The 26270-nt window shown below is 44.5% G+C and overlaps 2 protein-coding genes across 5 annotated transcripts in view; both read right to left on the bottom strand.

Annotated features, from left to right (window-relative positions):
* SH3BGR (SH3 domain binding glutamate rich protein) overlaps nt 1-14150 on the bottom strand; it is a 54737-nt gene extending 40587 nt beyond the window's left edge. The window contains exons 1-2 of one of the 4 annotated variants that reach the window (XR_014262705.1): nt 13947-14149; nt 6337-6522 (exon numbers count right to left, since the gene is read on the bottom strand). Coding sequence is in view for 3 of the 4 variants with exons in the window: in XM_082458890.1 (XP_082315016.1) it covers nt 6337-6522; nt 13947-13991 (231 nt within the window). In the remaining variant the exon portion in view is untranslated. Of the gene's footprint in view, nt 1-6336; nt 6523-13946 lie in introns of all 4 variants that reach the window. The other 3 variants (XM_082458890.1, XM_082458889.1, XM_082458888.1) reach the window with 3 other exon arrangements.
* B3GALT5 (beta-1,3-galactosyltransferase 5) overlaps nt 1-21922 on the bottom strand; it is a 165637-nt gene extending 143715 nt beyond the window's left edge. Inside the window, exon 1 of the mRNA XM_082458873.1 lies at nt 20933-21922. The gene's annotated coding sequence lies outside the window, so the exon portion shown is untranslated. The remainder of the gene's footprint in view (nt 1-20932) is intronic.
* Nucleotides 21923-26270: the final 4348 nt, after the last annotated feature.

Here is a 26270-nt window from a genome sequence, read left to right as displayed (position 1 = left end):
CTCTGAAGGCAGAACTGAAAAGAATTAAAAACAGTTAAACATAAAATAATTTGTATGCTTATCTCATCAGAGCCATACTTGTAATAGGAAAATACATCTTAAAAATAGAAGCCTTTTTTCTTACTTGGGAATTCTTTTCTTCTTCTTCCACAATTAAAATGAAAAGCATTGCTAGATCACAGCAAAACTGAATAAAAAATGCCTTTGAGGTTTTATTTTTATAGCAGAAAATAACTGCAGAACTTTTACCCTGGAAGTTAACATAGGTTGAAAGAAAATGCTTCAATATTGTTTCTACCGTAACTAGCCTTGATTGAAAAGGACAGCTAAAATAAGCAAAAGTAAGAGGTTTTAAATCCTACTTTCACTGGAAAAGTACTAGAAGAAAACATGAGATGATTCCTTTGATAATTTTAGAGTGCAGAACAATTTTCTAAAGAAGACAGGAACCATTTTTTAAAAAAAAGATTAATAGATCTGTCTGCACAAAAAAATTTTAAGTCCTGCATTCCAAAAAAATCTCTTTAAAAAGTCAAAAGACAAATAAGAAACATGGGAAAATATTTGCAATGGTAGTGACAGGGCTACTTTCCTTCAAAAGTAAAGACTCTTACAAACCAGTAAACGTTACCTGGAACCAAATAGAAAACTAGTAAGTCATAGAAAAAATCACAGAGAGCTTATAAACAGAGAAAAAGATGTTCAGCCCCACCCATTAAGACAGAAATCCAAGTCAAAGCAATAAGAACACATTTTTCACTTAACAGATTGGCGAAGATCCAAAAGTGTGCATATAGAGTGTTGTCAAAGTCACAGGGAAACAGCCACACTCAAATTACGTTTGAAAATGTAAATTGGTGCAACTATAGTCCAGGTTTAATATCTATTGAAGGGTGAGAAGCGTTTATGCTGTAACTCAGCACACCTTCTAGGAATTTATCCTATACATATACTCAGACTGAATACAAAGCACTGTACCCATAAAGAGGTTTCCTGCAGCATCGTTTGTAGCTGAGAAAGACTGGAAACAACCTGAATGTTCCCCATTAGAGGACTGTGCCAATAAATTATGTCACATCCAATGGAATGTTTTGCAGCCATTAAAATAAACAGTATATGATCCAGCAATCCCACTCCTGGGCATATATCTGGAGAAACACATGGCTTGAAAAGATACATGCACCCCAATGTTCATTGCAGCACGGTTTACGGTAGCTAAGACATGAAAGCAACCTAAATGTCCACTGACAGATGAATAGATAAAGAAGATGTGGCACATATAGACAATGGAATATTACTCAGCCATTAAAAAGAATGAAATAATGCCATTTGAAAAATGACAAATAATGAATCGATCAATCAATAAATAATAAAATTAAAAAATTAAAAATGATACAAATGAACTTATTTATAAACAGAAATAAACTCACAGACATAGAAAACAAACTTATGGTTACCAAAGGGGACAGGGAGGGAGGGATTAAAAAAAAAAAAAAAAAGAAATAGTGCCATTTGCAGCAACATGGATAGACCTGGAGATTATCATACTAAGTGAAGTAAGTCAGACAGAGAAAGACAAATATCATATGCTATCACTTATATGTGGAATCTTAAAAAATGATACAAATGAACTTATTTACAAAATAGAAACAAACTCACAGCCCTAGAGAATGAACTTATAGTTACCAGGGGCAAAGGGTAGGGGAGAGGGATAGATTGGGAGTTTGGGGTTGACATGTACATGCTGCTATATTTAAAATGGATAACCAGGGACTTCCCTGGTGGCGCAGTGGTTAAGAATCCTCCTGCCAATGCAGGGGACACGGGTTCGAGCCCTGGTCTGGGAACATCCCACATGCTGTGAAGCAACTAAGCCCGTGTGCCACAACTACTGAGCCTGAGCTCTAGAGCCCAAAAACCACAACTACTGAGCCTGTGCTCTAGAGCCCACAAACCACAACTACTGAAACCCACGTGCCACAACTACTGAAACCCACATGCCTAGAGCCTGTGCTCCGCAACAAGAGAAGCCACCGCAATGAGAAGCCCACGCACTGCAAAGAAGAGTAGCCCCCGCTCGCCGCAACTAGAGAAAGCCTGTGCAGCAACGAAGACCCAGCGCAGCCAAAAAAATAATTAATTAATTAATTAAAAAAAAAAAAAACAGATAACCAACAGGGACCTACTGTATAGCACAAGGAACTCTGCTCAATATTCTGTAGTAACCTAAATGGGAAAAGAATTTGAAAAAGAATAGATACATGTATATGTATAACTGAATCACTTTGCTATACACCTGAAACTAACACAACATTGTTAATCAACTATACTCCAATATAAAATGAAACTGTTTTTAAAAAAAGAGTATGTGCAGCTATGCAATGATCTCTGAGATATGGTTATTAAGTGAAAAGAACAAAGTGTATAGAGTACACTCCCATTTTTAAGTGATATGCAATTGTTAATGCACATAGAAAATTCCTGGAAGGCCAAACAAGAAATTGCCAGCATTGGTTGGTCAGAGCAGGACCGGCTACATGATTTGCAGGCCCCAGTGCAAAATAAAAACAAGGCTTCCCTTGTTCAAAAATCATTATGAATTTCAAGACAGCAACAGTAGAGCGTTAAACCAAGCTGAGAGCTCTCTTGAGCGGGGTCTGGTGTGACTTCCCAGATGGCAGATCCATGAAGCTGGCCCACCCAAGAGGAAGGAACTAGAGGGGGCTGAAATGGGAGGGAGAAGAATCTTCACTGTAGGCAACTTTGGAACCATTTTAATTTTTCCATGTGCACATCTATTAATTTTTCAATTCTTAAAAAATTTTATGAAAAATAAAAATTACTCATCACCACTACCTTCCCTGAAAAAACTTATTCTCCCTTGCTTTATCCAAGAAGAGTTGCAGTTCTTAAAAATTCAGCTCAGGGACTTCCCTGGTGGTGCAGTGGTTAAGAATCTGCCTGCCTGCCCATGCAGGGGACACAGGTTCGAGCCCTGGTCCAGGAAGATCCCACATGCCGCAGAGCAACTAAGCCCGTGCGCCACAACTACAGAGCCTGCGCTCTAGAGCCCACGAGCCACAACTACTGAGCCTGCATGCCACAACTACTGAAGCCCCCACACCTAGAACCCACGCTCCGCAACAAGAGAATCCACCGCAATGAGAAGCCCGCGCACCGCAACCAAGAGTAGCCCCCGCTCACCACAACTAGAGAAAGCCCGCGCACAGCAACAGGGACCCAATGCAGCCAAAAATATAAATAAATAAATAAATAAATAAACAAACAAACAAACAAACATAAGGTCAAATTCAAAAAAAAAAATTCAGCTCAGGGTTGAGGGATGTCCGGAGGCCAGGAGGTCTGGAGGGGGTGGTGAGAGGAGTGTGGGGTGCAGGGGAGGCACTCTTCCTCACACAGCAAGTGCTCTCTACACTCTGGGAAGCCCCAGCTTCAATCCCAGGAGAGCTGGACTGGACCATATGTTCCACTAAATAACTGCTTGCCACGTTAAGACTGTTTGAAGACACTCCCACATCCACAAGACTTTGAGCTAAGCCTCTGAGGAATCCTAACACAGCCATGTAAATTCACACAGCCTGTACTCTCGCCTATAAAGCAATGTCCACCCAGGACCTCAGAAAGTGACCTCATTTGGAGATAAAGATATTTACAGATGTAGTTAGTTATGATGAGGCCGTGTTGGACTAGGATGGACCCTATTCCAGTGAATTTTTGTCCTTATAAGGCCATGTGGGGACTTCCCTGATGGTGCAGTGGTTAAGAATCCACCTGCCAGTGCAGGGGACACGGGTTCGAGCCCTGGTCCGGGAAGATCCCACATGCCACAGATCAACTAAGCCCCTGCGCCACAGCTACTGAGCCTGCGCTCTAGAGCCTGTGAGCCACAACTACTGAGCCCGTGTGCCACAACTACTGAAACCCGCACACGTAGAGGCTGTGCTCTGCAACAAGAGAAGCCACCACAATGAGAAGCCCGCGCCCTGCCACGAAGAATAGCCCCCACTTGCTGCAACTTGAGAAAGCCCACGCACAGCAACGAAGACCCAACACAGCGAAAAATAAATAAATTAATTAGTTAATTAATTAATTAACTAATTAATTTTAAAAAAAGAAGGCCATGTGAAGACACAAAGAGACCTGCAAGAAGACCATGTAAAGATAGAGGCAGAAATGGGCATAATATGTCAACAAGCCAAGGGATGCCAGAGATTGTTGTCAGCCACCAGAAGCCAGGAGAAAGGCAGGGAACAGATTTTGCCTCAGAGCCTCCAGAAGAAACCAACACTATTGACACCTTGATTTCAAACTTTGGCCTCCAGAACTGTGAGAGAATAAATTTCTGTTATTTTAAGACACTGTAATATCTCGGTCTGCCATAAAAAAATACCATAGGCTGGGTGGCTTAAATAACAGAAATGCATTCTGGGTGCAGCATAGTTGGGTTCTGCTCTCTTCCTGGCTTACAGACAGTTGCCTCTGGCTGTTTGTTCACATGGTAAAGAGAAACCATTCTCTCTCTCTTCCTCTTCCTGTAAGGGCACTAATCCCATCATGGGGACCCCACCCTCAGCACCTCATCTAACCCTAATCACCTCCCAAAGGCCCCATCTCCAAACACCATCACATTGGGCATTAGGACTTCAACATATGAATTTGGGGGGGACACAAACACACAGTCCATAAGAACCACCAGGTTTGTGGTGTTTTGTTACATCAGCCCTAGGAAACTAATGCAAACCCCCAACAACAAAACAATTCATGATTCAAATAAAAGGCCCAGAAGCTTTTCTGTAAATGGGCAGATCATAAATATTTCTGGCTTTGTGGGTCATATGGTCTCTGTTGCAACTGCTCAACTCTGCCATCATGCAAAATTAGCTATAGGCACTAGGTAAGTGAATTAGTGCAGATGTGTCCAATAAAACTTTACCAAAACAGGCAGCTGCAGTCCTTGGCCCTCTGGCTATAGTTTGATGACACCTGCTTTAGGTGAGAAACGTAACAGTAAAGAGAAGCTAAGCTAAAGGACCAACAGTTTTGTGCAGCAAGAAGAGAAGAGGTGAGTGAAGATTCCTACACCAGGCTACAGCCTTCAGAAGTAGTCTGCTCTGGGACTCCCCTGGTGGCACAGTGGTTAAGAATCCACCTGCCAATGCAGGGGACACCTGTTTGAGCCCTGGTCCAGGAAGATCCCACATGCCACGGAACAACTAAGCCCGTGCGCCACAACTACTGAGCCTGCCCTCTAGAGCCCGCGAGCCACAACTACTGAAGCCTGCACGCCTAGAGCCCGTGCTCTGCAACAAGAGAAGCCACCGCAATGAGAAGCCCACGCACCGCAACAAAGAGTAGCCCCCCCTCACCGCAACTAGAGAAAGCCCACACGCAGCAACGAAGACCCAATGCAGCCAAAAATTAATTAATTAATTAATTAATTTTTTTAAAAAAAGAAGTAGTCCGCTCTGGGCAATCGATTCCCTCTGCCTTCCAGAACCCTGATTGCTGCATCTGAAAAACGGCCTAGAAGACTTAGATGACCCCTAAGATAACTCCAGTTCTCATGCTCCAAAGCCCTTTGAGTTTTTAAATGTTTCCTTTCAACAATTTGATTTACTAAGCAGAATCTATAAACTCTGAGGAAAAAGTGATTTTATGGTAAAATGGACTACTAAATGTATAAAATAAAATTGCTATTATAATTAAATGTCCAGAACAGTTTTTGTTTTTTGTGCTTGGGTGGTTTATGAACAACAGCTATTTATTTCTCACAGTTCTGGAAGTCCAAGATCAAGGCACCAGCAGATTCAGTGTCTGGTGAGCCCCCTTCTTGGTTCATAAATGGCCATCTTCTTGCTGTGTCCTCACAAGGAGGAAGGGTGTCCAGAACAGTTTTTAAACTGTTTAGATACATTTACACCAAACTCTACTTTTGCAAATTTTTCTTTACAAAATTGAAAACATACCCAGTGTCCCTGTGGGAGCATGTATGTGTACCCTGCAAGGTTGACCAGAATTTCTTTCCAACTAAATGTGTATTTTGCTTGAACAAGGGACCTCAATTCTTCAAAACAAAATAAGGAACCTAAAAGAATCCCAAGAACTTCTGAATCATTATTTTATTGTTTCCATCATTTTGTAAGTCTTAACTATTGATCCTTCACCATGGATCTACCATCCAGGTACTGAATGGTAGAAATAGATCATGACCTGAAAAATGTCAAAAAATTCAAATGCTGCCTCGAAATTGATCTGCTTTAAATGACTTCTGATAAACACACATGCAGAAGACTTTTCCAAAAAATCAAACCTCACCCCACAGTACTGCTCTTCGTTGAATATCTGTGGGGGCAGAGGAATCCCATTTTGAGGTTTCTTCTCTCCAGGAACGTTCTCTCTCATCCACCTCCGATTGTCTTCATCTCCAGCAATATCAAACTCCTTAAAATCGATTTTATTAGCTTCCAAAAAGCCCACTACTTCTTGCTGTTTCTTCCTAATCTGGTCAAGAGTAGAGAGGTTACTATTAGACAGTTTGTAAAAAACCATTTTATTTATATGTACATAAATTAAGCCCTTCCTTCAACTATACCATACAACACAAATAATATCGCTAAATATTTAAACAAGGAAATCCATAAAATCACAGCTCTTCATTCCATAGGATCAACAGGGTCATCACTTAAATTCTGAAATCTTAATCTCATCAATGTTTAAATCACTGATGTATAATTGACATAATAAAAATAGCAATGCTCTCATCATAGCTTTTGTTTGACGCCTTCAAAATACTTTTAATTCTCTGCTAAGCTTTAATGCCAAAAAATAAGTAAGAATTGTTTACAAAGAAAAAGATGATAGAGAGAAGGAAAAAAAGACAATTTACTATGAAACTCAAATACCAAGTATACCCACATTAAAAGGCACTTTATTCACAGTTATGAAAATAGGAACGAGTCACATTGAACAAAAGCAGTTTTAGAAATAATACAGGAAACTGAAAAGCCCACATGGAGATTATTAGAAGAGAAAGAGAGAAAAAAAGCTAGAAAAGCTGGTGGATATTTCTCCCAGAATATTGAAGAGTAATGCAGTAAAATAACCCTGTTCTCCTTTCCCACTCACACCCAGCTCTGCAACTGAGATCAGAGTGCCAGCCACACCTGAGAGAGAACATCCTAGGGCCCTTTTCTCTACCCTTGGTTCACGTACAAGGACTGTATCTACCAAATGCCATTTCTTTGTGAATGTGGTCATCTTGAAAGCTTAGAACTCCTTCCCCAGAAACAATTACAATTTTCTCTCTTCAATCAAAGAATTCACTCCCAGAATGAATGATGCCCTCTTTTATTTTTTTTATAAATTTATCTATTTTTTATTTATTTATTTTTGGCTGCGTTGGGTCTTCGTTGCTGTGCACAGGCTTTCTCTAGTTGCAGCGAAGGGGGCTACTCTTCATTGCAGTGCACGGGTTTCTCATTGCAGTGGCTTCTCTTGTTGCAGAGCACGGGCTCTAGGCACACGGGCTCAGTAGTTGTGGCACGTGGGCTCAGTAGTTGTGGCTTGCGGGCTCTTGAGCACAGGCTCAGTAGTTGTGGAGCACGGGCTTAGTTGCTCCACAGCATGTGAGATCTTCCCGGACCAGGGCTCAAACCTGTGTCCCCTGCGTTGGCAGGCGGATTCTTAACCACTCAGGCAGATTTACTTTTAATTAAATATTCAGAAGGCAACATCTTTTATTCTGTCCAAAACCCTGTCTTCCTTCCCCCTCAAATACCCTCCCGGGAGCCTCAGCCTGGCTGAGGTCCACTCCCTCACCGGCGTTATTTCCATCTCTATTAATCATGCCTCAGGACTTAACTGAATCACTGTGCTGTACACTTGAAACTAACACAACATTGTAAATTAACTATACTTCAATTTAAAAAAAGAACTTTAAAAGAAAATCATGTCTCAGGACCTGAGGTGGGATGGAAAAGGATTTCATTTTGTTCCACAGTTTCTACACAGATGAACATTTCCCAAAGTCTTGACTTAGGTTTCTTCTGCTGGAAAGTCAAAGAAAGATGGAGAAAACAGGAGAGGAAGATCTGTTTATTATCTAAAAATAGAACTACCGGGCTTCCCTTGTGGTGCAGTGGTTAAGAATCTGCCTGCCAATGCAGGGGACACAGGTTCAAGCCCTGGTCCAGGAAGATCCCACATGCCATGGAGCAACTAAGCCTGCGAGCCACAACTACTGAGCCCGCATGCCGCAACTACTGAAGCCTGTGTGCTGGGAGCCCATGCTCTGCAACAAGAGAAGCCACCGCAATGAGAAGCCCATGCACCACAATGAAGAGTAGCCCCCGCTCGCTGCAACTAGAGAAAGCCCGCACGCAGCAACGAAGACCCAACGCAGGCAAAAATAAAAATAAATAAATAAATAAATTTTATAAAAAAAAAAAGAACTACCCTACCATACGACCCAGCAATCCCACTACTGGGCATATACCCTGAGAAAACCATAATTCAAAAAGAGTCATGTACCACAATGTTCATTGCAGCACTGTTTACAATAGCCAGGACATGGAAGCAACCTAAGTGTCCATCGACAGATGAATGGATAAAGAAGATGTGGCACATATATACAATGGAATATTATTCAGCCATAAAAAGAAACGAAATTGAGTTATTTGTAGTGAGGTGGATGGACCTAGAGTCTGTCATACAGAGTGAAGTAAGTCAGAGAGAGAAAAACAAATACCATATGCTAAGACATATATATGGAATCTAAAAAGAAAAAAGAAAAAAGAAAATGGTCATGAAGAACCTAGGGGCAAGACGGGAATAAAGACGCAGACCTACTAGAGAATGGACTTGAGGACACGGGGAGGGGGAAAGGTAAGCTGGGACGAAGTGAGAGAGTGGCAGGGACATATATACACTATCAAATGTAAAACAGATAGCTAGTGGGAAGCAGCCTCATAGCACAGGGAGATCAGCTCAGTGCCTTGTGACCACCTTGAGGGGTGGGATAGGGATGGTGGGAGGGAGACGCCAGAGGGAAGAGATATGGGGACGTATGTATACGTATAGCTGATTCACTTTGTTATAAAGCAGAAACTAACACACCATTGTAGAGCAATTATACTCCAATAAAGATGTAAAAAAAAAAAAGAATCTGTTTATTATGATTCCTCTCAAGACAAGCAATTACGTCTACAGGAAGTTGACTGACTGTTGGGCGCATGGTATTGTACTACATTTTATTTCTCAGCACCGCCCCCAAATAAAGAAAAGAAAAATAAAATCTGCCCCTCTGGACTCCCCAAACACCAGCAACTTAAACTCGATCAAGAGCATGGCTCTCCTGGCTGTTTGGAGCGCTTGGCTTCTGCCTGGGTCTGGAGAAGGGTCTTAGGATGAGCCCAGAGGAGGGACAGGGGGAGCAGGGAGCGCACGAGCTCACCTGGCTGGCACGTGGCCTTTGCCCGCACTCTGATGCCCACCTGAGCGGGGCGCACCCCCTGCCCGCCCCCCGGTGGTCCTTGTTCAAGGGTCCCTACTAGACCCCGCTCCCACCACAAAGTACAGCCTTTCTCCGTGTGGCCTCCTGAGCTGACCCTAGGGACACGGCATCAGTCCCCAAAGGTCACCCCCCTTTTATGGTTTCAAGGGTAGGGGTGTGCATAGCACCCCAGTAGCCCTCACCACAGATGCACTCCCCCCTGCACCTCTCACCCCCTCTCCCCTCTCCAGGGCGCCATGGCCATTGCTGGTCCCACAGGCTGCACCATCCTTCTGGGCAGCCCCTCTGGAGGATCCAGTGTCCTTGGGGTGTGTGTCACTTGGAGGCTTTGGGACCTCAGTGGAGGCTGAGAGAGTTCTGTTTTCTTATCCTGTTACAATGGGAATTCCCTGGCGGACCAGTGCTTAGGACTCCGTGCTTTCACCTCCTATCCTGTTACATTGACTCACAAGAATGTGCCATTCTCCTAGAGAACAGACGTGTGGTGGCCAAGGGGGAGGGGGGTGAGGGAGGGACGGACTGGGAGTTTGGGATTAGCAGATGCAAACTGTTACATAGAGAATGGATCAACAACAAAGTCCGGGGCTTCCCTGGTGGCGCAGTGGTTGAGAGTCTGCCTGCCAATGCAGGGGACACGGGTTCGAGCCTTGGTCTGGGAAGATCCCACATGCCGCGGAAAAACTGGGCCCGTGAGCCACAACTACTGAGCCTGCGCATCTGGAGCCTGTGCTCCGCAACAGGAGAGACCGCGATAGTGAGAGGCCCGTGCACCGCGATGAAGAGTGGCCCCTGCTTGCCGCAACTGGAGAAAGCCCTTGCACAGAAACGAAGACCCAACACAGCCATAGATAAATAAATAAATATTTTTTTTAAAAAAACAACAAAGTCCTCCTGTAGAGCACGGGGAACTATATTCAATATCCTGTGATAAACCATAATGGAAAAGAACCTGAAAACTGAATCACTTTGCTGTACAGCAGAAATTAACACAACACTGTAAATCAACTATACCTCAATAAAATAATTTAAAAAAAAAAAACCATCATTCTCTGTCCTGAAGTCACTGGCCACTGTTGGTGACGGTGCTGCATCTGAGTGATCTTTGGGTCACTCGCTGGGCATGTTCCGTTCATTGTCTTGTACAGTTAGGAACCTTTCCAAACAAGTTCACTGTACTGTAGTAAAAAGCACGCTGCATTTGAGTGAGAGGTGACCTCCATTTCCATCCTGCCTGGGAAGGTTGCTATCTGAGCACAAGCTCTGCCCGTCCATTGCCTCATCTGCAAAATGGATAGAACGCCGCCTTCATCCTGGGTGCTGGTGAGAAATGAGGAAAGCATGGAAAAGCATTTTGCACCACAAGTTGAGAAGCTGTGCAGTCAGGCACCCTGGCATGACTCGTCCTGATTGCCACGCCAGGCAAGAATTCTGATCACCATTTTAAGATAACAAAGCTGAGGTGCCAGTGAATTAAAGAATTTTCCAAGGTTCACATCCAGATCCATCTAATTCAAGAGCCGTGTTTTTCCCTCTATATTTACACTCAATCAAGACTGGAAAAAGGATTGCGAAATCCGGGGGCCACCATTAGGGTCTGTCCTTAAAGATGGTGGTCCAGGGGCTGTGCATCTTGAAAACAGGGAGGACCGTCCTCTCTCCCTTTGTCCCCCAACCCCTGTGGCGATGGCCTTCAGGAGGAGAGAAGGGTCATCCACGAAGATACAACAACTTTCTCCCCTACTCCCAGGGTCTCTTCACCCAAATCTGTGTGTAAAGTGGTAAAACACGGAACCACGCTTTGGCATCAACTGTTAAAATAGAGATGTGATACACAGCTGCATGCTTAAACCTCATCAAGAGATTACAATTGGTTTTTTCCTTTTTCATTTATTTCATTCATCCAACAGAAGCCATAATGCCCTCTTTGATGAGGTCACAGGCAAGAACCTGTTTTTAAAGTATACAGACTGAAGAAGTAAGTAGCAAAGACCAACTGCCACACACACAGCGTAAGTACTGGCAGCTGCTCTGGGGTCGTCCTGCAAAGAAGTTTCTGGGTGAAATTCCCCAGCCGGGAAAAATCATTAGCACTGACACCGTGGGAAAAATCAGTTCTCATTCTTTAGGATAAGACAGAAATTCTTCCATTTATGTGGCTTGAGACAATTCTGAAACATCGTCACAGATGTAGATCTTCTAATATTAACTAATAAATATAACTACAAAAATATTGATTAATATTAACTAACATTAACTAATAACCAATAGTTATAATAATTATAATACTAACTAACCATAGCTGATAATTATAACATTAACTAATAATGATAGAACTTCCCTGGTGGCGCAGTGGTTAAGAGTCTGCCTGTCAGTGCAGAGGACACGGGTTCGAGCCCTGGTCTGGGAAGATCCCACATGCGGCAGAGCAACTAGGCCCGTGCGCCACAACTACTGAGCCTGTTCTCTAGAGCCCATGAGCCACAACTACTGAAGCCCGTGCACCTAGAGCCGGTGCTCTGCAAAAAGAGAAGCCACCGCAATGAGAAGCCCGTGCACCACAACGAAGAGTCGCCCCGCTCGCCACAACTAGAAAAAAGCCCGTGCGCAGCAATGAAGACCCAACTCAGCCATAAAAAAATAAATAAATAAATAAAAACTAATAATGATAATATTTATTAAGCACTTGACACTCTGCTGGGCACCCTTTGCTTATTTCCTAAATCCTCATGACAACGCTATGAGATGAGTACTATTCTTATCCTCATTTTACAGATAAGGAAATTGAGGCTTAGCAAGATGCAATAACTTTCCTCAGGTCACATAGTCCCAAGTGGAACCAAAACATTTGCTTATGGCAGCAGAATGAACTTGGATTTTCTAAGATCCTGGAATAAACAGTACCCCTCCAGATCCCCCCAGGCTAACTAAATCATGCTCCCAGACTTCAAGGATGTAGGACATCAGATAATCCTAAGAAATCCATCAGTTTGTTCATTGTCTCCGGAAGGATGCATGGGGCCACTCAGACCTGCTCTATGGAACATGCAGAAGATTGGCAGGTTAGTGGTAAAAGTTTCCAGCAATGAGTGTGTCAACAGCATATTTGAAGCCCACGAAAGCCATTTTCTACAAAAAAAAAATTTTTTAATCTAAACAATCCAAAAATGTGCTTTTTGTAGATCAACTAAAAGTTTCTGAGGTCATCAACAGCCACAAAAGATTTTGCAGTTTTGCATTTGGAATTGTTTCTCATCGTTTTCTGTTAAAAGATGTTCGAGAGATCACTGAACAGTTGCCCACCGGCTGTGCTCAGAAGGAACGACCAGTCTCTTTTCTCCTGTTTTCCTCTCGTCCTCTCTGGAAACCGCGTGAACTTTCAGGGCTGGAGGGGGCGAGGCGGAGGCGCCGCGGGTGGATTCAGGAGCTGCCACTAGGACAGTTCCCTGGGCCAACCATTTGTCTAGGCTATCATCCCTGGCTGAGGGACCACTGAAACCCAAGCTGCAACCCGAGAAGTTCCAGGAATCAGATATAAAAGGAAACAGCCCCTTTGCTGGTCTTCAACTCTCAGGATTAATAAAACTCTTTTCTCTCCACAGCCTCCTAGATGCTAAAATGCTGGTCGAAATGTCGGTCCCAGATAGGCACTGCAGGTTCAAGCCTAAAATCAAAGCCTGAATCATTTCCAAGGATAAACGAGTCTCTCCCTTGCCCCTATTTCTTAAGGCACAGAATGAAAGCTGGACTTAGAGAGATCGATGGGTGGTTCCCAGCCTGGTCCCAAGGAAATCAGACAAAGCAGTGTTTTGGAGGTCGGCTTTTAGTACCTATTTTTGGTCTGTTTGGATTCCTAGAGCATTTAAATCTTTAGCCTTAGAGATGTTTGTTCTTGTCACTGTGACATCATTATTCTCAAATAATAGTATTACACATGCTAACTTCACGCTTTCGTTAGGATTACATTGCATACACAAGTAATTGCACCCAGGAGTCGTTTTAGTAATCTGGCCCATCATACGCTCCAAATATTGTTACACAAAGTGTCATTTATTTGCAATTTTAAATTAGTCTAAGTCTTGCAGAAGGAATGGCAGAAACATTCCACCAAAAAAAACCCTCCCATTCTATCATATATGCGACACAACACGACACAAATCACATGTTAAAAGTTCTAGTATCAAACACACCCCCTTCCCTGAATCCCCTTCCACACCCAGCTGTCCCAGATCACACACACTTCTTCAACACCATTCAAACCAAGGCAGAAAGCAAAGGGCTCACAGGCTTACTTACACACGCTCCAAAAAAACATGTAAAGCCAACGCTGGGCCATACCCGCTCCTTCTACTTCCAAGTCTGAGTTATTCAGAAAATAGGACAGGAAGAAAGCCCCCAAATTCCATTAGACACCTACCGCTATGGACCCAGATGATGTAGCAACAAACACTTTGATAACCATTTTGAGAGTCGCAAAGAGGACTCCCCCCCAACACACCCCTGCGAGGGAGCGCAGAGTCAGACAAATCCTGAAAGTGACACAGATAAGTGCCAGGTGGGGACTGGCCAGGGGCCCAAGGCTGTCTGAGCTCCCGCCTCTCAGCTCAACTGAAGCCCTGCCTCTCCCAGGAGCGGCCCAGGCACCTCGGGCTCTCCCCGCCATTGGCCAGGGAATATTTGGGGATCTGTCGGGACAACAGTTGATTGGTTGATATAAGCAGCCGCTGGACCCTTTCCCTTATCACTTTGAAAGCCCGACAACAGTCCCTAAAAGGCAAGGCTGCGCTCCTCACCAATCAGAGACCTGCGGGGAGATGCCTCGGGCGGAAGGAGGTGGAGCCCGGGTAGCAGAGGAGGAGAGAAGAGGAGGAGGCTCTCCCCGGAGCTGGAAAAGCCCAGAAAACACCAGCACGGGTGCCGGAGGAGGATTTGTTTACAGGGTTTTTTGGCAAACACACAGCAAGGGTCAGAACAGCTACAGAAGCCTTTACCTAAATAAAGAGCGGCTTCCTTACTTTAAAATTTTCTGGCAGATTAAAATAAACTCAATGACCTTCAACTGGAGTCAGCTTTAATTAATCTCCACTTTAATTCCGTGATGCATATGTCATGCTTTATTATATTTTGCTTCAGATAAATTTCACTGAGCAAGAAAAATCAAGGGAGCACAGTGGGTGAAAATTTACTCAAGAAATTAAGTTTATCATTAATACAAATGATAGGCCATCTGGATCAGCAATAACGGTCTGTTACTAAAGAGTGTTTTTAAAGGGTGCATGATTTTTATCCTTAAACCGCTCAGCAATGGCACCTAATGTACAAAGCGTGTATTTTAATCAGAGAAGGGGGCATGCTAATTAAGCAATACTTAATAATTGTTCATTATCATTTATGAATACTCACCTTTTACCACATTCAAGTCTACTCTGAGGAATACCTGGAAACTTAATGAAACCTTCAAATACAATTCCTATGGATAGAGTTAAAAAGTAAAAATAATGATTGTTTTGCATTGAAAAAAAAATTCAATGAACTGTCATACAATAGATTCCTTTAGGAGTGGCCTGTTCCCAGTTTTCCCCCTTTACCACCTGTTTCTCCTAAAGAACAAAGGCTGACAAGCTGAGGACCGTGTCAGGTTTCACTGACATCCCCAACCAGGCAGGGAGGGCTGGCTTACAAGCAAATTGCTTCCACTGTTTTAGAGACATTGGGGGGAAGAAATGAATGACCTGTTTGTAACAGGCTCTCTCTCCGTCTTATTTGTATAGATAATTTGAATGGTGTTAAATGTTAGAGGCATTAAAAATCTTCTAAGAAGCCCAAATGGTAGCCACTCTACTCTCCTGGTGGGTTTCAAAGTCAAGATGAAGGGCGTTAGGGGCAAAGGCAGGAGGATATATTTAGTCTTAAGATGGCTGAGTCTCTCTCTTATTTTAAGTCCCTGGGTGCTCATGAAGGTCGTGGCTGTAAGATCCCGGGAGCGGGGAGGGATCTGGTGGGTTTTGACCTCCAGCCCCTTCACCAGAGCCCAGGAGGTCTGGAGGCCTTCTCCCCTTCCCCTCAGGTAGGTGCCCTCCACGAAAGGTCACCCTGACCCTAGAATATAGCTCAGCTTCATTTAGATCAGGATGAATGGTTGAGATGACCCCGCAACAATTTAACTTACGGCATGCAAAGTTTACTCCCCAAATTAGGTGAAGATGACTCATGGTTCCCCAAATTTAAGTCACAAGCATTATAAATTTTATTTATTTTTTAACATCTTTATCGGAGTATAATTGCTTTACAACGTTGTGTGAGTTGCTGCTATATAACAAAGTGAATCAGCTGTATGTATACATATATCCCCCTATCCCCTCCCTCTTGCCTCTCCCTCCCACCCTCCCTATCCAACACCTCTGAGTGGTCACAAAGCACGGAGCTGATCTCCCCATGCTATGCAGCTGCTTCCCACTAGCTATCTATTTTACATTTGGTAGTGTATATATGTCCATGCCACTCTCTCACTTCGTCCCAGTAAATTTTATTTTAAAGCCCACCAAAGATTATAGGTCATTTTTGCTTTTCTTCTTTGCTGTATTTTCCAAAATTTCTACAGTGAGTATATACTATTTTTGTCATATGAAATATTTTTTCAAACACCTTAGTCTTAAATCTACCACATGAGCATACTATTTTGCTGCAAATATTATTTAAGAAAGTAATAAGCTCTGTGTATTTCTTAATGCCTTTGTAAGTTAGTGACATAAACTGTAGCTCATGTGCCCTAGAGAATATACATTTGCTGATCATATAATATAACTGAGGAAGACCCTATGCGGCCTCCCTGGACAGACCCCTCACCCCATAGCCTCTGCCTGCCTCTTGTCTGTAGAAAACCTATAGTTATCTCAGGCCTCCCCTGAGTCACAAAAGCCTGGCTCAAGAATTAATGATTGAAAGGATGCGAACATGTAGTGACAAAAGTATCAGTTGGGCCAGGAGAACTGGTAACAATTTAAACAGTAAATCAGCCATGTGGCAGTCACAGAACCTTTAGTTCCTCCCTGAAGGACATAGATAACAGTATTTGATGCACATTCCTGGGCTGTTTTACAGATACTAAAGCCCCCACCAAATGGAAGAAGCTAACTGCATGATGATGGTGAGCACATAGCCCCCAGACCAACTGGAGCCTGAGGATTGATGATGTTAACTCCTATGACACCATCCTGACGATTGGTTCCCTCACCATCAACCAATCAGATAACTGTGCACAAGCTGATCACCCACCCTACAGCACTCCCCTCCCTCACTTTACCCTTGAAAACACTTTCCTGAAACCCATCAGAAAGTTCGGGGTTTTTGACCATCAGTTGCCCACACTCCTTGTTTGGTGCCTACAATAAACCCTGCACATTCCTTCACACCTGCACACCACAACCTGGTGTCAGTAGATTGGCTTTACTGCACACAAGGCCAGAGGACCCAATATTGGTAACAACAGGGCAAAAACTACTTCAGTCTTGACACCCCCTCCAGCTGCCTGCCCTAGGGAGAAACAAATTTCCTACTTGAAATAATAGCTAACAATTTTGAGGTGTTTGCCAAGCCAGACCTGCTCTAAGAGCTTTGCATAAACCACTCCCTTAGGGGCTTCCCTGGTGGCGCAGTGGTTGAGAATTTGCCTGCCAATGCAGGGGACACGGGTTTGAGCCCTGATCTGGGAAGATCCCACATGCCGCGGAGCAACTAGGCCCGTTGAGCCACAACTACTGAGCCTGCGCATCTGGAGCCTGTGCTCTGCAACAAGAGAGGCCACGATAGTGAGAGGCCCGCGCACCGCGATGAAGAGTGGCCCCCGCTTGCCGCAACTAGAGAAAGCCCTCGCACAGAAACGAAGACCCAACACAGCCAAAAACAAATAAATAAATTTTAAAAAAAAAAACCACTCCCTTAAACCACACAACAGCCCTAAAACCGGGTTCTATTACTAACCGTCCCCACCGGTGAGGACTTAGAATGGGAGATGAGGGAATTCCCTGGCAGTCCAGTGGTTAAGATTCAGCACTTTCAAAAAAAAAGATTCAGCACTTTCACTGCCGAGGGCCCGGGTTCAATCCCTGGTCAGGGAACTAAGATCCCACAAGCCTCAGGGTACGGCAAAAAAAAAAAAAAAGCATGGGAGATGATAGGAAAGGTAACGGTGTATCCAGCATTTGAACCCAACCCCGTTTATGTCCACACCACACCAGAAAAACTCCTGATTTCCTACCCTCAAATTCCTAGTGCTCCTTTATTTCACTATGAATTACTTTTAGAAGCTTATCCTTTTAATAATGACCATGAAAATGTACAAATCAGAAATTTGAAAACTCCAGCTGACAGATCTTTTGTTACAGTGACATCAGTGAGTTTCAAGATAATTAATAGGAATACAAAACATTCCAAATGAGTCTTAAAAGAAAGCTCAATGAATCTCCGACTTTGAAAACTCAATTCAGAAATAAGTTGTCTAATCGAATGAAGATTCAAGAGGCTAATTATTTCAGATCTCTAATCCTTGATGTTAAAGTCAAATAAAAATACTTTTAGATCTGACCTAATTTTTAACAGAATTTACTCTTTTTTTTTGAACTTTATTGAGGTACAGTTCACAAATAAATTGTAAGATATTTAAAGTGTACATTGTGATGATTTGATATGTGTATACATTGTGAAAGGACGATTTGACATAATTTTAGTGATAAAAGTATGAGGCATTGGCTCCAAACTTTGCAGAGATCCTCAAGGGATCTTATAATAAATGATACCAGATGCTATGTTTTGTTTATTTATATAATTTTACAGGTAAAATAAAATGAGAAATAAAGGCTGATTTTTATTCTTTTTTAATTTTTATTACTTATTTATATTTTTTATTTTCCTTATTTATATTATTTTTTTTATTATTATAACAGTGGTGACCACCATAGTAGCAGTAGTGGGTAGAATATTGTCCCCCCAAAATTCATGTTCCCCCCCAAACCTCAGAATGTGATCTTATTTGGAAACAGGGTCTTTGCAGATGAAATTGGTTAAGGATCTTGAGATGAAATCATCCTGGATTTCAGGTGGGCCCTAAATCCAATAACTGATATCCTTATAAGAAGAGGAGAAAACACACAGAGAGACACAGAGAGAAACACTATGTGAAGACAGAGGCAGAGATTGGAGTGATGTGGCCACAAGCCAAGGAACACCAGGAGCCACCAGGAGATGGAAGAGACAGGAAGCACCCTCCCCAGGAGACTTCAGAGGGAGCACGGCCATGCTGACACCTTGATTTTGGACTTCGGTCTCCAGACCCATGAGAGAATAAATTTCTGCTGTCTTAAGCCATCAGTTCTGTGGTAATTTGTTACAGCAGCCTTAGGAAACTCATACAGAGCAATAAAGGCCTATGTTAATATGTAGCGTGATGGAGGTGACCACCATAATTACTAAAAGGCAGTTCTTCAGCTTCGTACAGTAAGGGCCTCTCCCCCTTCCATAACACACAGACAGGAAAGAAGCACCTCTTTCCAAGGCAGAAACAAAGGCTATAGACTGGAAAGAGCTAGCAAAAAAGAGAGGGAGAGACAGTTCAGATGGGAAAGGACGTTCTGAGGAGTCTCCATCTTTCAGTTTCCTCCAGTCCTGAGGACCAGGGTTGGGATGTTCCCTTAATAATTAACAGCCACTTTTGGACTTCCCTGGTGGCGCAGTGGTTAAGAATCCGCCTGCCGATACAGGGGACACAGGTTCAAGCCCTGGTCCAGGAAGATCCCACATGCTGCGGAGCAACTAAGCCCATGTGCCACATTACTGAGCCCGCACACTACAACTACTGAAGCCCGCGCGCCTAGAGCCCATGCTCCGCAACAAGAGAAGCCACTGCTATGAGAAGCCCGCACACTGCAATGAAGAGTAGCCCCCGCTTGCTGCAACTAGAGAAAGCCCACGTGCAACGAAGACCCAACGCAGCCAAAAATAAATAATAAATACATAAACTTATTAAAAATAATCATAATAATAAACAGCCACTTTTGTTACTGTCTTGGGAGCACCAGCAGCAATGAACCAGCCATCTTTCCATGAATGACAAGTCTAGGGCAACACTTGTCTAACGTACGTCCACTTGGAGATGGTGCCCAGCTCACCCACAACAAAAACCACCACCCACCTTATATGAATAACTCACCACCCAAGGTTGTAGAAACACATAACGCACCAAAATTAAGAGTGGGCACTCTAACAGGATAGGGAGGAGCAGGTGGTGATGGGACAGGAAAGCCTTGCCCCGCACCAACCCCTAAAAAGCTAGAATTAAATGGGGTCGGCTTGAATCCCACTCCTGGGCATATACCCAGACAAAACTATAATTGGAAAAGATATATGCACCCCTATGTTTATAGCAGCACTGTTTACAATAGCCAGGACATGGAAGCAACCTAAGTGTCCATCGACAGATGAATGGATAAAGAAGATGTGGTACATATACAAAATGGAATATTACTCAGCCATAAAAAAGAATGAAATAATGCCATTTGCAGCAACATGGATGGACCTAGAGATTACCATACTAAGTGAAGTAAGTCAGAAAGAGAAAGACCAATACCATATGCTATCACTTATATATGGAATCTAAAATAAGATACAAATCAACATACCTAGGAAACAAAAACAGACTCACAGATCTAGAGAACAGACTTGTGGTTGCCAAGTGGGAGGGGGGTAGGTGAAGGAAGGAATGGGAGTTTGGGATTAGCAGATGCAAACTATTATATATAGAATGGATAAACAACAAGGTCTTACTGTATAGCACAGGGAACTATGTTCAATATCCTTTGATAAGCCATAATGGAAAAGAATATGAAGAGTAATATATATATATGTGTGTGTGTGTGTGTATATATATATATATATATATATATATATATATATATAACTGAGTCATTTTGCTGTACAGAAGAAATTAACACAACATTGTAAATCAACTATACTTCAATAAAATTAAAAAAAGAAAAAACAGGGTCTGCTCGGAGATGCCCACTGCCCCCTATTACATAAAAACAAAATGAAAAAACCATAAAGGGAAACGTGATAAATTTGAGCTACACAAATACAAGATACACTATAAACAAAATTTAAAGGTAATTGACAAACTGAAGGAAATATCTGCAACATATACCATAGTCTGGGTTTTATAGAATGTCAAAAGTTCTAACAAATCAATTTTTACAAAGATGAACACCAACTGAAAAAGTGGGCAAAAGGCAAATCACAAAATAAGTACAAATGGTCACTGAAAGTACAACAAAAATGCCTATCCTTCCTAGTAATCAAAGTTGTGAAAAAATCAAAGTAAGGTGGCACTTTTTGACAATAACATGAGCATACTTTTTTTTAATTTTTAAAATTTATTTATTTTATTTATTTATTTTTGGCTGCATTGGGTCTTCATTGCTGCACACGGGCTTTCTCTAGTTGTGGCGAGCAGGGGCTACTCTTTGTTGCAGTGCGTGGACTTCTCATTGCGGTGGCTTCTCTTGTTGTGGAGCATGGGCTCTAGGTGTGTGGGCTTCAGTAGCTGTGGCACATGGGCTCAGTAGTTGTGGCACATGGGCTTAGTTGCTCCGCGGCATGTGGGATCTTCCCGACCAGGGCTTAAACCCGTGTCCCCTGAATTGGCAGGCAGATTCTTAACCACTGCGCCACCAGGGAAGCTGCTACATGGACATACATTTTTAAAAGACATAAGATTATCCGCAAATGTGGATTAAGGATTGGAGACATTTGCCTGGAAGGCAAACTTTCGTATACCTTCAGAAAGCCTCAAAGTGGGCCTATCCTTTGATCCTTCAACTTCACATGTAGGAATTTATCCTAAGAAAACAGTCGGGGTGACCCCTAGGATTCAGCTACAAGGACATTCAACAGGGCGTTGATACAATGGGAGGGTGAGGAGGAGGAGGGAAGAGGAAAAAAAGAAATAATGTGAATGTTCGTTAAGTATGCCTACGCATCACTGAAAACTCCTATGCAATCACTAAAAATCACCTATAATTTTTATAGGTGATTTTTACTTTTTCTTGGTACTTTCCTGTACATGGTAACTTCTCTACACCAAACATGCATTGCTTTGTGATCAGATTTTCTTCCACCAAGAAATCCATTTTTATAAAGGTTAACAGAAGCGCTCTGCTCTTAGTCCACGGCCCTCCCAGGCTGGGAACCGGACACGTGCATCGGACTCAGATTCAAAACACCCGGTGCGCGGGCGACAGCGACCGGGCGCGGGAAGGTACTGCGGGGTCAGCTCGCTCGGCCCGGGTGCGGCCAGGGCACAGGCGGGATCACGGGCGCCGAGGAGGGGCGACTGGAGGCTTGTTTGCGAAAGTCTATGCAGCCAGCTGAGTTCACCCTCACGGAAGAGTCAGGTGAGACAGGCCTCACAACCCGACCCTGCACACCTAGCCCGGGCCAGAGACGCGGTCCCGGGTGCGCGTGCGCGCAGGCCTCGCGGCCCGGCCTCTGGTTCCTCCCCTCCTGGCCGGCCAGTCCCATAAAGCCCCGGGCGCCGGTTTCCAGGGCGACGCGTCAGAGCCAGGAGACCGCGGGGTTGGCGCTGCAGCGGCAGCCGCGCGGAGCAGGTAACAGACCCGCTGCCGCCGCGCCCCGCAGCCGGAGGTCTCTGCCCTGCCCCAGCCGAACCTCCTGCTAAACTTTCCGAGCCTTCCGGTGTCGCCCGGTCCCTCAGTCCTGGCCCCTGCCCAGCTCGGGCCTCGCTGCCTGGCTGTGGAGTTGGTAACGTAGGCGGGCCGTCAGGCCGCTTACTCCTGCAAAGCGCGGCCTGGTGAAGAGCAGCCCTCGGCGTCCTTCTTCCCAGTTCAGACACTGTGACTGCGCCCACGCAACACACTCACAAGCCCACGCTGGCCCGGGGACCCGCGGACCTGCCCGCACACGGACTGGCCGCTGGAGGCATTCGGGCAAGGGGCGGCCCCGAGCTGGCCCGGGTATGGCCCGGGGGCGGGGCCCGGCCCCAGTCACATCACCCCGCCTTCCAGCCCCGCCTTCCGGCCCCGCCGCCTTCCAGCCCCGTCACGCTGGGGCCGATTTCACCCCTTCACCAACTTGCAGGCTTTCGCCGACATTTTTCTTTTATCTCTGAATCTGATACCTTAAATTTTGCATCTGCCTGCTTGCTTTGTTTTTTCCTTCTAACCTTAGCGCAGACATTTCCCTAATCCCCATCCCTGGGAAATCTGAATCCTTTACAGTGTCTTCTGTGTTTTTGTCCCTCATTCGCTCAACTCAGCCTTGGAGCCCTCTGTCCACAATTTCCCGGTGGTGCTTTAACATTTCCTTGCCACACGTGTGCCAGCGGGTAAGTTTTCAGGCTAGTTTTTCACTGCCACACATGACCTTGACCCTTTTTTTTTTTTAATCTACCCTCACTTCCTAGGTGAATTCATCCAGTCTCATAGGCTCAAAACCCATCTAAACGCGAGTGAACCCCACATGTGTATCTCCAGTCCTGACCCTCCTCTGAACTTCAGACGCATGTCTGCCTGCCCATATCTCTGCTTAGATGTCTAAGGCATCTCCAGCACAGCAAGTCCAGAACATTCCCGCAAACCTGCTCCTCCCGTGCTTTTACCCACCCCAGTTACTGGAAGCCATTCTCCCAAGTTGTCTGGGCATTAGTGTCCTCCTTGACTCCTGTTTTTCTCCCTCCCCACATTCAGTCCGTCAACACATCCTTCAGAACGTATCCAACGCCCACTGTCAGCACCCTGGTCCAGGCCTGGATTATTTCAGTAGCCTCCTAATTGGTCTCCCTGCCTTGAGTATAGACAGCCTTATGCTGTTTTCTTTTTCTGTGTTATTTCATGTAAGTTTTTTTTTTGAAGGATATGAATTTTATAGTTTCCATAGGTAAAAATACAACATTTTTAGTATGCATTTTTGCGACTTTTAAACAAAGTAGACGAAGCTACGCAAGCACCTTACGATTAAGCTAAAAATTGAAAGATGTCGTTTAGCTTTCTGAGGTATATGACAGTGTCTCTGGATAGAACTATGGCAAGAACTTTAAACCTGACTTTACGGAAGAATGAAAGAATTCTGCCAAGTGAGAAAAGAAGTCACATAGGAATTTACACTCTGTCTGTTCTGTATTCTTTCTTTTTTGGTTTTTTAGAGAAGCACCAAAAGAGGCAAATTGAAATGAAGACAAGTGAGCATTCCTACACTGATCACTTTGATAGTAAGTACCTGGGCGCTGATACTGCAGTCAGGCACAGAGTGAGGCAGTGATTGATATGACAGGTCCCTGCCCTCAGGGAGCTAATGGCCCCAGACACCTGTCCCTTTGCCAGTTGCAAACCCCCAGCCTCCGTTGTCTCTTTTTCCATCTAGTGAAACCCTGACGGACCAAAGTATAACAGTAGGGCAGCTGCAACTTGCAGAGGGTCTATAGGATGGTCCGCTCTCCAGCCTCCCCTTGTGCTGTTACTTCGTAGAGGCTCTTAAAGCCACCTGAGGGGAATCTCCTCCGTCTTCAGCTGCCACAACTGCAACCCCCCTGTGCTTTGGATCTCACCCCCTCCCACTTGCTGTCACTCTCGGCTGTCCATTCTCTTACCTGTGTCATCACCTCTTCCATCTTGACTGGCGCTTTCCCTCGGCTTTTAAACATGCTCAAGACCTCCCATCACAAAAGAAACAGAAACGAACTCCCTTGACCTCAGTTCCCTTTCATTTTCCAGTTATTGCTCAATTTCTCATCCCCCTTGACAGGCAAACTTTGGTAAAGAATTGCCGTATTCAGTGTATCCATTCCCTGCCTCTCATTCCTCGACCCGCTCCAGTCTGCCCGCCACTCTTATCTCTGCACCAAAACCACTAATCGGACGTTCCCGGCCACGTCTTGTTCAGTCTCTCAGCAGCACATAGGTCTGACTCTGCTGCTCCCCTCCCACTCGCGAAGCACTGTCTTCCCTGGGCTTCTGCACCCTCAGCCACGCCCAGCCCTCTGCTCCTCCGGCTCCCATAGGCCCAGCTACTGGGCGGCAGTGCCTCTTGATACCTCTCCGACCCCTGCAACTCAACACGCACGAGACCTGGCAGTCTCCCACCACCCACCCCCTGGGACCCCTTCCACCGGAAACCAGGATTCCTCCTTGACCTTTTCCCTCACCCCAGCATCCAGTGGGTCACCAAGCCCTGGTGACATTGTCACCTGTGCATCTTTCACATCATCACAGGCACCTTGGTCCAAGCTCCCACCTTCCTTCGTCCCACCTCCTGCATCCGCTGCTCTCTGACTCTGCCCTCTTCTGTTCTCCCCCGCCTGCAGCCAGAGTCACCTCTTCGGAAGGCAGCGCAGATCATCCCTTCCCCAGCCTCTCTCTCTTTTGCTTACTGCTAGCTGGCTGATCCTCTTGGATGAAAGATCCAGACCATAAACATGCCTTCCAGTGACCCTGCAGCTGTTCACCCCACTGACCTCTGCAGCCCCATCTGGAACAGCTGGCCCTTGTCACGGGGCCCAGCCGCAGGGGCCTCCTCTACCCGCCAGCCCTGGCACTGCCTCCTCTCTCTGCGCTGTTCTTCCTTCCCACCCTCCGTTTCTCTTTGCCCAGCCAATTCCCGCTGACCCTGCATATCTCAACTTAGAATGCACCGCTCTAGGGAAACTCCCAGGTCACTGTCTAGATCAGGCTTCTTTGCCATATATCCTCACAGAGTTGTAGCTCTTTCCTTTAAAACACTTAGAACAGTCACTGTTGTGATTATTTTATTACCGACGTATTAGCTTCACGAAAACAGACACGTTTCTCTGTTCATTATACCCTCCACACCTCACACAGTTGTAGCTCTTTCCTTTAAAACACTTAAAACAGTCACTGTTGTGATTATTTTATTACCGACGTATTAGCTTCATGAAAACAGACACGTTTCTGTGTTCATTATACCCTCCACACCTCACACAGCTCCTGGCACGTGGTAAGCACTCAAATGTGTGTTGAAAGAATGAATGAAATGGACTTTCGAATGTGTAACATCAAATGTGGGATATTTTCGTAGAATTTTATTAAAATAGACAGAGTGAAAATTCTAGTAAAAAAGAATCAGGTCAACACTGTAAATTAAAAAGAAATGTGGCAGTGGCCGGGAGGGGGAGCTAAAAGTTTACGTGTCTGTGAATGTAGCCCTAGACCGTGGACTCTTCCTGTAGCCCATGCAGTAGCTGCATTTGCCGCCACCTGGTGGGAGTAGAGAGGCATAGCTTCTAACCCTGAAGGTTCTGCCTTGGGAAGCTGAGTCTGGTGATGAACTTGAGCTCTTTGTCAAAAATCAATTAAATATATAAAATTGTTAAATAACCAAAACCTACATAATTTGTCTATAACCATCCAAACCTTGAATGGCACAATTCCATGTTATCCAATAAAGCCTGAGATTTCTGATGTATATAGGTATATTTAATTGATGGACTTTCGTGCCGGACTAAACCGTAAACGTCACTGAAAACAGCAAATTTCGTACATTAAACCATTGAGGCCAGGCAGCTAGCTAGTACTGGCAGAGCTGGAATTATAACTCAGACGTCTTGCCACACAAGCCTTTTTCCTTCTGTAGCATACTTCCTCTCTTCTTAATTCCAGTGTTAATTCTTTTTTTTTTTTCGGCTGCATTGGGTCTTCGTTGCTGCGCGTGGGCTTTCCCT

Source organism: Balaenoptera physalus (assembly GCF_965194825.1).
Source record: "Balaenoptera physalus genome assembly, chromosome: 4".
Lineage (NCBI taxonomy): Eukaryota > Metazoa > Chordata > Mammalia > Artiodactyla > Balaenopteridae > Balaenoptera > Balaenoptera physalus.
The sequence above is the reverse complement of the archived record's forward strand: the minus strand, read 5'-3'. Positions and strand labels throughout refer to the sequence as shown.